The 14,529-nt window shown below is 35.4% G+C and overlaps 2 protein-coding genes across 3 annotated transcripts; both read left to right on the top strand.

Moving 5' to 3' along the window:
• Positions 1-1,426: 1,426 nt before the first annotated feature.
• LOC107417520 (phenylacetaldehyde reductase) lies at positions 1,427-4,745 on the top strand. Of its 2 annotated transcripts, none has more exons than XM_060814652.1 (6): positions 1,427-1,586; positions 2,751-2,920; positions 3,105-3,296; positions 3,574-3,736; positions 3,930-4,116; positions 4,336-4,745. In XM_060814652.1, exons 1-6 carry the CDS (start codon positions 1,469-1,471, stop codon positions 4,478-4,480), a joined length of 975 nt encoding a protein of 324 aa, XP_060670635.1. In that variant the 5' UTR covers positions 1,427-1,468; the 3' UTR covers positions 4,481-4,745. The 2 variants fall into 2 exon arrangements, with proteins under 2 accessions (XP_060670635.1, XP_060670636.1); XM_060814653.1 differs by lacking the exon at positions 1,427-1,586 and adding an exon at positions 1,595-2,372.
• A 7,657-nt stretch (positions 4,746-12,402) lies between these two features.
• On the top strand, positions 12,403-13,684 carry LOC107417493 (polygalacturonase inhibitor). The gene is made up of 3 exons (XM_048473768.2): positions 12,403-12,622; positions 13,168-13,230; positions 13,371-13,684. The coding sequence occupies exons 1-3, from the start codon at positions 12,403-12,405 to the stop codon at positions 13,682-13,684; spliced, it is 597 nt and encodes a 198-aa protein (XP_048329725.2).
• Positions 13,685-14,529: the final 845 nt, after the last annotated feature.

Below are 14,529 nucleotides of genomic sequence, written 5' to 3' on the forward strand. Positions count from 1 at the left end.
TCCACATTCCACCCTTTCTTTTTCCAGTTTCTTTTAGTGCCTGTGTTGTATTCAATTGTGTGGAAAGGTTCCCATTGCTGAGTTTTAATCGTAAATAAGCAACCAAAAAAAATCAATAAATAAATAAACAGAGCAGTACCCAGCTATTTATTGATTGGATCGTCATTCCATGGTTTTTAAAAAAATTTTCAATATGTTGAATTGGATCATAGTTTGGTATACTTACACTATTATATAAATTTTCTAATTTGTTGAATAAAGATAGGTTCCAGTAAACTTTGAAATCCAATACCCTTCATTTTTTTTTTCTTTTTGTCTCCTTAATTATTATTCCTAACATCAATTAACTGTATGTTTCACTTAATTTCTTAGAATTAGGATTAATGAAGCTTGCAATTCATAATCAAAACAGAGTTGGACAATTCTCACATTGCCAAGGGCTGTCTCACTGTTGGAAATCATTGTAGGAAATGGCAATTTAATTAGTTATAAGTTTTCCGCCTTATGGAACTTGGTTTTAGCCCCATGAAATGCAAGTGGAAACTTTGAAGCTAAACCATATCAGCTTCATTGGATTAATTTAGTTAATAGAACTTTTTCTCCAATATCACCTTTCAATCACTTTAGTTTCTTCACCCGAGAGCAAAGATATTTTATGGTAAGTATCCTGTTTGGCCAATTTGTTTTAAAACAGTTTTGTATTCTACAAAATAAAAAATTGTTTCTAAGACAAAGATAAATCCATTTAGCCATTAGTTTTCAAAAAACAGTTTTAAAAAATAAATTAAAAAAATTAGAAAATATTAAAATAATATTTTCTGTTTTCTGTTTTTTATTTTAAAAATTGTTTTCAAATACTACTGACCAAATATTTTTTATTTTCATAAAACAAATAAAAACAGTTTTCTATTTTTTTTATTTTTAAAATAATATTTTAAAAACTGAAAAAAAAAAAAAAAAAAGCCAAACAGGTTTCTTTCTCTAGAAGTTTCCTTCTTCAAAGATGATAGACCACTAAAGCAGCCGAATTATTAGAAGTAGTCCGTTAATTGTACAAGTTATTGATTTCAATTCTATAGAAGTCAAAAATATTTGCTGTATGCCTATAATATGCATTTATAAAAATGATTTGAAAATGGCTTTTTAAGCTTTCAGAGTAATGAACTCAATTTAAAAAAAAAAATACTAAACTTTTTATTTTTGTTGAATGATTCTCAACTACGATTATATTACTCCAAATTTTAAAATTTCCAATTAGCGAGTTTCAATACAAAAGAAAAGAAAAACAAAATTTTAAATTTTTTTGAAATGTTAAATATATTTTTCCCCTTTTAATATAATAAATATCTAAGCGCCTTATTTGAACTTTCCCATTAAAAGGTCAACCAACTCCAGTCAATTCGCTTGAAAAGCACGTATTATAAATCATAAGCTTGGAGATACAGAGAGAAACAGAGAAAAACAGAGGATGATTGGAGAAGGAAAGGTGGTGTGTGTCACCGGAGCTTCTGGCTATATAGCTTCATGGATTGTAAAGCATTTACTACAACGTGGATACACTGTCAAAGTCTCTGTTCGCTACCCAAGTTAGATCCATACATTACTCTTTTCTTCTCTTTTTTTTCGATTATCAAACTTATATTAAATTGTTATATGTAACTTTCACTTCTAATTTCCGAAACCGGAGTTTCGAATCTAAGTTCGAATACGCATAGCAATCTTTTGAAACATATTTTGGTCTTTTAAAATTCAGGCAATTAATGTTGGTCTTTGTTTTTTTTTATTGTAACTATACAACAAATTTTTTCTCTAAATATTTAGAGGCTCACATATAACTTGGCTTCAACAAAATGTTCATCGAACAAATAAGTTTGGAACTCACCCAAATGAAATATCATAGGAAGAGGAAACCACAATCTGAACCGTTAAGATCGTCGCCTAGACTGTCCTTCTTCCACTTTGTTAAATATCATATTTTATATGCTGGTGGGGTAGTATAATAATTGGACATCTCTATGATAGCGTCTATTTTACCCTTATAATAAATAAATAAATAAATAATTCAGCAGTGAAGAATTCGAAGATCAGTGACTTTTTCTTCCCCAATAATGATTAGCTGTTTTAATATATGTTTGTATTCATAGTCCCTATGTGCATATATATATATATATATATATATCTTTTTTTTTCCATTCCTCTGCAAATCATCATAAACTGTAAAGAAATTCCGGAGTTGTGAGAAAGAAAAAAAAAGATGAGTGGAGAAGAAAAGGTGGTGTGTGTAACAGGAGCTTCTGGTTATATAGCTTCATGGTTGGTGAAGCTCTTATTAAAACGTGGTTACACTGTCAAAGCCTCTGTTCGTGACCCAAGTTTGTTCAATATTACTCTTCCTTTTTCGTGATAACCAAAGATTATATCAAATTGTTCTCAAAAAACAAGTTTTTGGCTTCCAAATTCCAAGTTTTTAATCTTACTCTGAATAGCAATGGTTGATATATTTTGTGGTCTTTGAAACTTAGTACTACCAAAAATAACATATGGATGATTTTGGTTCTCATTTACATATATACATATATATGTATACATACTAATGGAATTTATTTCATCTTGGTTAGCTAGAATGAATCAAGGCTTGATCATGTTGACTGTGTGCTCAATCTTTCATGTCTTCATCAATTTTGTACATGTTTTTTGCATCTCATATGAATTTTCAATTATTGTTCTAATTATGTTCATGCATTTCGCAGATGATCCAAAGAAAACCGAACACTTGCTCTCGCTGGATGGAGCTAAGGAAAGACTTCATTTGTTTAAAGCAGATTTATTGGAAGAAGGATCTTTTGATGCATTAGTTGAGGGGTGTGAAGGTGTTTTCCATACCGCTTCCCCTTTAGTTGTTTCAGCCGCTGATCCACAGGTTAATAGCTATACTGTTAATTCAATCCCGAAATTTTCAATGTCATAATCCCATTTTTCATCAAAATAAAAAGTTTTCTGGTTTGATAGAATCTGACTTGGTTGTTGAGTTACAGATTTTTGGAATTTAATTTTGCTTGTTACGTTTGTAAATTATGGTACTATTATTCTTCTGCATATTTCAGGCTGAAATAATTGACCCTGCCATGAAAGGAACACTCAATGTTCTAAGATCTTGTGCAAAACATCCTTGTATCAAGAGAGTCATTATAACATCTTCCATTGCTACGGTTATATACAATGGAAAACGTTTGGCACCTGATGCTGTAGTTGATGAAACATGGTTTTCGGATCCTGTTTTCTGTGAGGAATTGAAGGTGTGTTCGTATATGTGCCTCATATTTAATCTTATTAACAGTTTATATAAAACCTGTCATTAGTCTCATGACCATTTTGCAGTTTGACGTTGAAAATTACTCTTTGTTGCTTCTGTAGAATAGTCAGCATTGCACCCTCAGATTCTCAATCTACATTCAAACAAAAATTTTCTGTTCCATGTTCGTTTGAACGTTTGCTAATGATTTTGCTAGGCAGGGTTACAGTAGTCATCAAATTTTACATATTTTCACTGTCTTGTATTTCTCCTGTTTCCAGCTTTGGTATATTCTTTCAAAAACTTTAGCTGAAGAGGCTGCTTGGAAATTTGCTAAAGAAAAAGGGATTGACTTAGTGACCATACATCCAGGACTTGTGATTGGTCCTCTCTTACAGCCAACTCTAAATTTCTCTACAGAGATCATTCTGAAACTTTTAAATGGTATATTTCAGCAACTCATACTTTTTCTTGCATGATTAAGTATAGACTAATAATAAATGTTATGTTTACAGTGTAACATTTTTTCATAAACTATGTATTACAATTAGATAAGAATATAATAAAATTAGTCACATGAACTTCATAAGTAATTTTATCGAATTTTCATTACATTATATTGTTCTTTTGGGTGCAGGAGCTCAAACCTTCCGCAATATGGTTTATAGATTTGTTGACGTTCGAGATGTTGCAGATGCACATATTAAAGCGTTTGAAGTCCCTTCTGCAAGAGGAAGGTATTGTTTAGTTGGACATGTTGCACATGTTTTTGAGGCTTTGAAGAGTTTAAGAGAAATCTACCCGACTCTGAGCCTTCCTGACAAGTAAGTTGTCTGTTACAAGTAAGATGAAACATGCCTCTATCATTCCCTTCGCGAAAAATATAATCTAGACAATAAATGTGTTTTGTTTAGTTTTTTCTCTTGCTGATCAAAAACCATATTATATGGAAATGTCAATTTTTTTTGGATGCTTAAAATATTCCAGTGAAATTAACTAATATATGGTAAAACTCTAATTTTTTCCCCCCCATTATTTTTCAGATGTGAAGATGACAAGCCCTTCTTGCAAAACCACCAAGTATCCAAGGAGAAAGCAAAAAGTTTAGGTGTTAATTATATTCCTTTGGAAGTGAGTCTTAGGGACACAGTTGAAAGCCTAAAGGAAAAGGATTATGTCAACTTTTAAACTGCCCCATTGAATGCCTTATGATGGACATATTTTACAAGTAAAACATATTCATCACTTTGATTCAGTATCCCAATCTTCTGTAAGCAATCCGTTAACTATACAAATGGTTAACAGTAAATTAGTGAACCTGTTGGAGGACATTTGATTAAGCTTGAGCTATCAATTTCTCAGTTTTTTCTATTCCTTTTGGTTTGGAGGGAATGTTTGCACAAGGAACTACATTTAAAAAATTAATGAACAAAATCTATGCATGGCAATGTTACTTCAAGCCCACCATAATTTTCAACTTCTTTGATTCTCTAATAACCAGATTAGCTATTTACTTTTTCCTCTAAAATCCGAGCCACAATAAAAATTATAAACAATATATATATATATATATTTTTTTTTTTTGAAATCAAACAATAAAAGTAAGAACCAAATTTTCCATATTGTTCATAATTTCCAAAAATCTTTGTTGTAAGACCCATTTTTATCAAATTGCTTTTGATATTCAGATCTTTAAAGTTCCCAATAAAGTATCCTAAAGAATAGCAGGATTTTCTAAAATAATTCTTTCTTTTATTTTCCCGTTATTTATTAAAGGTGTATATGCATTCATCCATGGGAAAGACTAAAAATTGCATCCTAATGAAAAAGATAAACTCTGGATAAACTCTGCATAAAGTTTCTATGAAAAAGTCTTCATGTTTGAAAGTGTCAAGTAGTATAGTTTATGCATTTCTTGGCATGGAATTAAGAGAACTTTTCATTAGAGAATGATCGCATCCATGTCAAGTAAGTATGAAAGCATAATCAAGACATAATTTTATTTCCTTAATTTGGGGCTTTTTCGTTGACTTGGAAAGAAGACATATTTGCAGCTCTCAAAGGTCAATGATCAATTTCATACCGTCCTTTGTAGGTGCTAACATCCTGTCCCAAAATACATCAGAAATTTTCACGTTGATCGAGGGTTGACCAAGTAGGTCAAAATGTTGACTTTTCTATTCAAAGAGAATTTTGCATTGACCAAGATACCATTGCGGAGTACACATCAATCCGGGTCCATAGACTAGTAGCACGTTGAAAACAGAGCTGCAGTTTGAAAGTTATGAGTGAAACAAGATACTATCCAGACTGATCAACAAACTCGTAGTTGACTTTTTATTTACATGGATTTCGATGTTAGCCCATAGATTATATGAAAGTGCTCGTCAATATGAGTCTGTGGACTGGTAGCACGCTTAAATCAGACCTACGATTGGAAAGTTATGGGTATATAAAGTTGTGATTGTGTTTTCCAAAACTGATTTTACTGGATAGCAAAATACTTCAAAGAGTCCTTAAAGTTGCACCATGTGTCACCATTTGAAGGTTGCCATGTATCATAGTTAAAGAGAACCATGTGTCACGATGGAAAACTACCACGTGTTGTATTAATTAAATATTATATTATTTTATTTTGTTATTTTTTATATTATTATTTTAGTATTATTTTATTTAATTATTTTTCTATTCTTTTCTTTTTCTTTTCTTCTCCCCACGGGGGGAAAACCGTCTTCCTTCTTCTTCCTTTCCTTCCCTTCTTTCTCTTTTCTTCTCTCCCTTGGGTCCATCGGCTTTCATCATTTCCGGCCACCCACTGCTCAGACGCGCCGAGCATCGGCATAGCTTAGTCGCCGGCGAGCTTAGCTGTCAAATTTGGTGGCTGGTCCGTTGGCGACGTGCCCCGATTGGGCGGTGGAAGCAGTGGTAGCCGTGTCTCTCTCCGGTCGAATCCGCTGTGTTTTGGTGCACCCAAGCTACACCGACCACACCACCTGGCAGCCCATCATGTGAGCTTCATCAAAGTGTACTCTGATCACCAGGGAAGCAGGTTGACGAGCCGGGAAACAGCCATGGAAGCCGGCAACAGCACCCCTTCTGGTCACCGGATTTCCACCGTTTTCGACTGTGTTCTCGGTCCCTTCCCCTTGATTTGGATCCTCTGAAGCTAATGGTAACCTTCGTTTGCTCCAATTCAAGCTCCTTCATGGTGTACAAAGGAGGAGCAAGTTGGCAGCGGCTTCCGACAAAATTTTCGGCCACTGCTGGTAGTTTCAAGCCAATCGAAGGTTAGAATTATATTCTCCATATCTTTAGCTTTACATTGATATCTTGTTTGTAAATTATGGATGTGTATTTGAGAAGTTGTTATTTTTGATTAAATTATTAAATTAAATGTAAAAAAAAATGGAGATTTAAATTAAATTGTATATATATATATGTGTGTGTGTGTGCTTTTCTATATACATGTGTATGGGAATGTTGGTAAATACATGCATTATATATATATATATATATATCCATTTAAATATGTATTGTTGAAGCCTTTGTTTATGCATACCAAAATTTATGTATACATACGTATGTGGACATTGCGTTTGTTAAAGGTTTTACATGTATATATATATATATATATATATCTAAATGTATGAACATATAGATATGTGAATATACATAGATATCTATAGATGGCATATAATAAAATGTATTTCTATATCTTTAATTATATGTGAAATTGTATGTGGCCTTGATGATAATTTTGGTATAATTTGATTTGAATGTTTGAGGAATTTACTATATTAAATTATTGTGATCAAAATTTTATTTAGGTATTTAATTACTTATTTAAGCATGGAATTTTATATATTTGATAAATCATATTTATTCGACTATATTTTATCAAAAGTTAATTATTTTATAATATTATAAATATATAGTTTTTGAGATGCACCCATACATGTACCGGTACTCTGTAAATGTGGATGTGATTAGTGCGCGGGTGGAGTGTGATGAGCGCGCAAGTTGTAATGTCTCCTGGGAGTTGCTATGGACTTGAGGGTAGGCAAATTTGATATAGTGGCCATAAGCCGTCCCCTTCCATGGCCGGGATAACGATTATAAGCAACGGCGCTGTCGGGATGCCGAAGCGATAGTATGTAAGTTTTTCTCTTTAACCTCCCGTCAGTCGGTACTGGGGATGCTAGGTACCTTCAAACACCACTGGTATATAGTATGGTACCTCAAGTATCTTTTATATGTACGCATATATATTTATATGGTATATTATTTGATATTATATTGTATATATCGTATCATACAGAGGTGGCAAACCAATGTGGTCCATGTATAGCTAGCCTCATAACTATGTTGCCTATGAGTCCAGGAGATCGGACGGCCAATATGGGCAACCACCCTGGTTTGTATTGGCAGCAAAGTGCCAACGACAACTGTAATCATGGATCACGTAGCATATTAGAGGGTATCGTATGTATCTCCGTTACTAGCGTGCATATTTCATTATACGCTATGGATTTTAAGATATTATTTTATGTATTTATGTTATGTTATCTATTTGTGCTTTAATTTCTTATTAATATTCTTAATCAATGTTATTATTTTCTTATTACTATTAATTGTATTTAACTATTTATTTAATCATTATTGTCACTGTTGTCCGAGATTATTATTATTATTTATTATGATTATTTATAATTGTTGATCCCTTTATTTATTATTATTATTAGTATTATCATATGGTACCTTTGGACAAGTATCACAGCCTACGGGCAAGAACTGTAACAGCCCAGACCACCCAAGACCGATATTGTCCTCTTTAGGCCTGGGGAATCTTCATACAACCCAGCCCTCAAGGTTTTATCAAAACGCGTCGTACGGGAAAGGTATCCACACCACCGTATAAGGTGTGCTTCGTTCATCTTTCCAACCGATGTAGGACTTCACAATCCTCCCCCCTTTGGGCCCAGCATCCTCGCTGGCACACCGATTGGGGTACTGTTCTGATACCATCTGTAACAACCCACACCACCTGCATGTGATATTGTTCTCTTTGGGCCTGGGGAATCCTTTTAAAACCAGCCCTCAAGGTTTTAAAAGACCTCACAATGGTTAGGAGGAATCCTCTTACAACCCCTACCTACCAGTCCCATTGGCATAGGATTCCAGGCCTAATCATGATATTGTCCGCTTTGGCCCTAGCCCGCACGGTTTTACGTTTCCTCATGGGAAGGCCTCGCAAGGGAAATGTATCCACACCCACTTATATGGAGTGTTTCTTTCCCTTTTCCAACCAATATGGGACTTCACAAGAAAGATAGCCATCGGACAAGTATAATAGTCCTCGTGTAACACCCCGTCTCGAACCATGTCGGAATTTTTGCACGTTGACTGAGGTTGACTGTTGACCGTTGACCGTTGACCGAAGGGGTCAAAAGTTGACTTTTTGTTCCGGTTGGAATTCTAGGTTGACTGAGGTACTCTTACGAAGTACACGTTGGCATGAGTTCGTAGACTAGTAGCACATTGAAAACGAAGCTACGGTTTGAAAGTTATGAGCAAAACAAGTCGAGGTTCAAACTGTCCAAGAGGTGCCGGAGTTGACTTTTTATTCATGCAAAGTTGAGCTTTGACTCATGCGTGGTTGTAAAGTGTTCGTCGATACGAGTCTGTAGACTAGCGGCAAGTCTGATTTGGATATGTGGTTTGAAAGTTATGGACCTATAGAGTTTTTCAAACACCGTATTATTTTAATATTATTTTTAAACGCGTAACGATGTGCCATATGTGACTAAATAAATGTGACCATGTGTCACCATAGTGAGGTGCCACATGTCAACCATGTATAATATCATATTATTTTATTATTATTTTATATAATATTGTTTTTATTATTATTTAATTATTTTATTTTATTTTGCTTTTTCTTTTTCTTTTTCTTTTTCTTTTTCTTTTCTTTTCCCCATGTGAGAAAACACCTTCTCTTTTCTTTTCCTTTTCTTCCCTTCTTCTTCCCCGAGCCAGACAGAGACAAAAAAAAAAAAAAAAACACACACAGACTTCACTCTCTCTCTCTCTCTCTCTCCTTTGACTCTCTCCCCCGCTCTCTTTGACTGGCCTTTTGGCCGGATTTCAGTCGCCGGAAAGCCACACGCGCCGGCCACCGGTGAAGCCCAGCTCCCTGCGACCTCAGCCTCTAATTTTCCCGGCCAGTCGCCGCCGGACGAGCTCAGATGGGGTCGGCGAAGGCCGGTTAAGTTTTTCCGGCGATTCTCGCCGTTTCCGACCAACTCAGCCCGACCCATACCTCTATTCCACCATTTTCAACCCCCCTGAGTCCATTTTTGGGGTTAGATTGCCCAAAATCCCCACCTTTTGAGAGATCCCTCAAGTTTAAATCCGGCCGAAGCTTTCCGGCCACCTCCGGCGGAATTAGGATCGATGGAAACCGGATTTGTAATCCTCGTCGCTCAAGCTTCGATTCGGTATATTATTCGACTATTTTGGATAACGTTTGTGTTTGATCCCCCCGGGTACCGGGTATTATTTACCCGATTAAAATATTAATTTATTTGACTGTGTGTGGATTTTGTTCTAGGAGCACGGGTGAGTCAGGGAAGTGATCCCATGGTGGATCATGGTTTAATTGCGTGCTCCAGGTGAGTGACCCACCTTTAAAAATATTTTGGGATAATTAATTATATTTAATTGCTGTTAAATTGGTATCTGAAATTATGCTCATGTGGTGGAATTTAAATATAGTCGGGAAAAAAAATATTATTTTATATATATATTTTTACCCATTGATACTAAACGGAATTTTGGGTTACTAAGAATTTTCCGAGTATTATTTTATTGTGGTTTAATTTATTTATTGTGCATGAGCAAAGTATATTTCAGTAATAATCGTATGTGGCTTTAAGTGTTATTTTTCGGGCATAATTGGGTTAAATATTTTATGAAAATATTTGTTTAAGTTGGTGGTTTAATTTTATAAATTATGCCCGCGGTATTTCAATTGTTGAATCTCGTACTACGAGAAAAGGTATGGTTTTATTTGTTATCGATGTTTTCGTACCGGTTTGTTAAATAAAAATATGTGGGATGGTAAGTGTGAAATTTTGATATATTTCCCACGGTAATTTTAAAAAACGGTACAGTTGGTTTAATAATTATTTTAGACGCACTCATACAGTATTGGTGTTCTGGTGTATGGACACGTGGTTTAGCGCGCAAGTATTATGTGGTTTAGCGCACAAGTATTATTTCTTCCGTAGTTGCCATTGGACCGTGAGTAGGCAAGTCTTATATAGTGCACACAGCCACCCCCTCCTTGGCCGGGATGATGGTTTCAGCAGCGGTACTGTCGGGATGCCGAAGTGCCGTTTGCAAGTTTCTCTCTTTAATCTCCCCACCAGTCGGTGCTCAGGACGCTGGGTATCGGAGGACATCACTGGTATATGGTGTGGTGCGTCAAGTACAAATTTTTAGAAATTTCAAACCCCAAAGAGTACAAAATTATTTATTATAATTTATTGTAGTTTATTTATATTTGGGGTATTTATTTATTTATTTGTTGTTTATTAAATTATTTGGTCCCTTGGTTTTCAGGAAGTACAAATATCGGATTTTGTGAAATTGTTTTAAAAGGGGAACATTTCCAACGGAGTGAATAGTGAGGGTTTTGAGAGAAATTATTACTTCAAATGTTTATTTATTTATTTATTTAATTGTTCGGTATTGATTAATTAAATCCTTTTATTTGGTATATTATTAATATTAAAGGTGTTCAGTAGTCAGGGTCACTCACTGAGATGATTAGCATCTCACGCTCTTAAATTCTGTTCCCCTAGGTCCAGGTTGGAGACGTTGATTGTCCGGGGTGAGCCCAATGTCTCAGTTCGTTGCCGAAGGTTCAAGAAGTATTTCTTCCCTTTTTCCTCTTCATCTTGTATTACTTCTTATCTGTCATTGAATAAATTCCACATTTATTTGTATAATGCTCTGTATACTGTATTGGACATGTAGTTGTTCTTTATGCACTGGGTTGCTGCTGTTATTATTTGAAGTGCTGAAATTTGTGGAATCAATTAGTAGTAATGTGGGAGGAATAAGGGGATGAATTTTAGAAGTGTGTTTTCAGTGCAGGTAATTTTTGGTAAGTCCTACCCTTAGGGAAGGTGCTGCCGGATTTTCCGTTGGAAGGTTCGGTGGTATTTCCCTGGTATCAGGGCTTGTCTAGGGTTCCGGGGAAGGAATTCTGGACGGATCCTGACACCTCGGGCAAGTGGTAGCCTTTGGGCAGGTGAGATAGTCCTTGGGCAAGTGTGGTTATGTGACAACCCTTGGACAGGTGATCGCCTTCGGATGAGTATGATAGCCTTCGGGCATATATGGTAATATGGTAGCCCTCGGGCAAGTTACAGTAATACTATAATCATTAAAACGATTGTTATTGTTTATTATTGTTAATGTGATGTTGTTTTTCTTTTCTTTCTATATTACGAATTGGTATGTAGGTGAAACGATATTTGAAGTGTATTTGGAAATGTATGGCACTAGTGGGTGGTGCGGGCGGACGTGAATATGTAAAAGGTATATTTTTGTTATTTAGTAAATTATTTCTATTGTATATATGTGTGTGTGTGTTTCATATGATTTGTTATCGAAGTGCTGTCGTTTGTGAAATTTAATTATAGTAAAATGGGAGGGATAAGGTGGTACAATATAGGAGTACGTTTTTGTGTAGATAAATTTTTGGGCATGCTTTACTCTTAGGGGAGATGTTGTTGGATTTTCCTCAGGACGGTCTGGTAGGGTTTCCCTTGGGATCAGGGCTTATCTAGGGTTCCAGGGAAGGGTCCTGACACAAATGGCAAGTTTTCAACAACCCTATATATATATATATATAGAGCTTTGAATTCAAATCCCATTTCATCAACTTTTCCTCTAGCCTTATCTAATATTCATAATCAAGTTACTTGCTCTTCAAGGGAACTAAGTTTAAAAGTAGTGAACTTTTGAGTTGTAGCTATGTGAACAATGAAAATGCTTCCATTAATGTTATTGATTCTCTTCTTTATAACGGGAGGAGTTTTATGAATCGTGATGCTCAGTTGATTGAATGTTTGGAGTCCGACCGAGAAACTCTTATCAATTTCAAAAATGGTACTGATGATCTTGAAAATAGACTTTCCTCGTGGAAGGGAAGAAACTGCTGTCAATGGCAGGGAATAAGCTGCAAAAACAGGACAAAAGCTGTGATTGCAATTGATCCATACTTAACCCATATCCACAACATGATGATTCTTCTAATAGGTATGGATACTGGAACCTCAGTGGTGAAATTAGTCCTTCATTGACAAAACTAAGTCATTGAGACATTCAGACATGAGTTCCAACACATTTGGTATCTTAATTCCTGGCTTTTTTGGATCTTTGGAGAATTTGCAATATCTAAACCTCTCAAATGCTGGGTTTTGGGGTGAAATTCCTTCAACTTTAAGAAACCTCTCTAGCTTGGAGTATCATGACTTGAAGTACTCTTGAAGTTCATATGTTGAGAATCTTGAATGGTTAAAAGGTCTTGTCTCTCTAAAGCATCTTGTGATGCGATGAGTCAACCTTTCAATGGTGGGATTAGATTGGATTAGGACACTAAACAAGCTTATATCTTTAACCGAGTTGGATCTGTCTTCTTGTCTCTTATCTGGTTCAATTCCACCTCTTACCTTTCTCAGTTTACCTTCACTTGCTGTAGTAGACCTTTCTTTTAACAAATTCAACTCCAAAATACCAGATTGGCTTGTCACTATTAGCAGCCTTATTAGTGTTGATATGAGCTATTCTGGTTTCTCTGGAAGGATTCCACTTGGTGCCCAAGTTGCAGATTTTATATCTTGCTGGGAATAAAAATCTTACAGCAAGTACTTATCAATTGTTCAAAGGAAAATGGGAAAAGATACAAGTCCTTGATTTCTCAGATAAAAAACTCCATTCGAAACTTCCTGTTTCCTCTGGAAATATGACATTTCTTACTCATTTTGATATCTTAATAATGTTGAAGGTGGTATTCCTGAATCCATTGGCAAACTCTGCAACATGGACCTTTTTCGTATGTCCATTAATAACTTGACTAGTACTTTACCCGAATTCCTTGAAGGAATAGAACACTACTTTTCTCAGAGTCCACTTCCTAGCTTGAAGTATTTGGATTTGTCCACCAATCAACTTGTTGGTAAATTACCAGAATGGTTGAGTAAACTTGAGAATCTTGTTAAGCTAAACTTGTACAACAACTCAATACATGGTCCAAACCCTGTTCCTTTTGGAGAATCAACACAAAATCTTACAGAACTAGTAATAGAAAAAATAGACTAAGTGGGACACTGCGAGAAACTATAGATCATCTTTCTAAGTTGTCTATGCTTGATGTCTCCTTCAATCATTTGACTGGTATACTCACTAGAGCACATTTTCTAGAGCATGGAAAGCTAAAACATCTGTTTTTGTCCTCCAACTCTTTCTCATTGAATGTCAGTTCAAGCTGGGTCCCTCCTTTCCAAGTCCAGGATCTTGATATGGGTTCATGCCATATGGTTTCCTGTTTGGCTTAAAACACAAAAGGAAGTAACATTTCTTGATGTTTCAAATGCTAGCATATCGTGCACTATGCCATCCTGGTTTTGGGATATTTCCCCTAATCTAACAACCTTGAATGTTTCATTCAATCAGTCAGAAGGCCAGTTACCAAGTCCATTAAGAGTATCTCTCTCTATAGATGCTATCAAATGCATTTACTGGAGAAGTCCTTCCATGTTATCAAATTTAAGCTCACTACAAGTTCTGAACCTAGCAGAAAACCAGTTCAATGGCAGCATTCCTTCTAGTTTTAGGCATCTAAAATCCATGACCCAAATGCAAAACACAAACTACTATATGTTTTTTAGGACATTCAGAGGAAGCTACTATGAACATTACTTGGTTGTGAATACAAAGGCCAACCTCAAAGATACACCAAGACACTTTCCCCTGTAATTAGTCTAGATCTCTCTGGAAACAATCCGAGTGGAGATTTTCCTAAAGAAATAACAAAACTACAGGGTTTGGTGATCTTGAACTTGTCCAGAAACCATATCAGTGGCAACATTCCTGAAACAATATCAGAATTGCAATAGCTGTCCTCACTTGATCTCGCAAGCAACAGGTAGCAATGTGGAAATCTT

This window comes from Ziziphus jujuba, chromosome 2 (genome assembly GCF_031755915.1).
Source record: "Ziziphus jujuba cultivar Dongzao chromosome 2, ASM3175591v1".
Lineage (NCBI taxonomy): Eukaryota > Viridiplantae > Streptophyta > Magnoliopsida > Rosales > Rhamnaceae > Ziziphus > Ziziphus jujuba.

Coding starts and splice junctions, on each gene's coding strand:
- LOC107417520 (XM_060814652.1), top strand. CDS start 1,469: ATGATTGGAGAAGGAAAGGTGGTGTGTGTCACCGGAGCTTCTGGCTAT. Junction 1,587..2,750: donor AGTCTCTGTTCGCTACCCAA/GTTAGATCCATA, acceptor TGCATTTCGCAG/ATGATCCAAAGAAAACCGAA. Junction 2,921..3,104: donor TTTCAGCCGCTGATCCACAG/GTTAATAGCTAT, acceptor TGCATATTTCAG/GCTGAAATAATTGACCCTGC.
- LOC107417493 (XM_048473768.2), top strand. CDS start 12,403: ATGAATCGTGATGCTCAGTTGATTGAATGTTTGGAGTCCGACCGAGAA. Junction 12,623..13,167: donor CATGATGATTCTTCTAATAG/GTATGGATACTG, acceptor TTTCTCTGGAAG/GATTCCACTTGGTGCCCAAG. Junction 13,231..13,370: donor GAATAAAAATCTTACAGCAA/GTACTTATCAAT, acceptor ATAATGTTGAAG/GTGGTATTCCTGAATCCATT.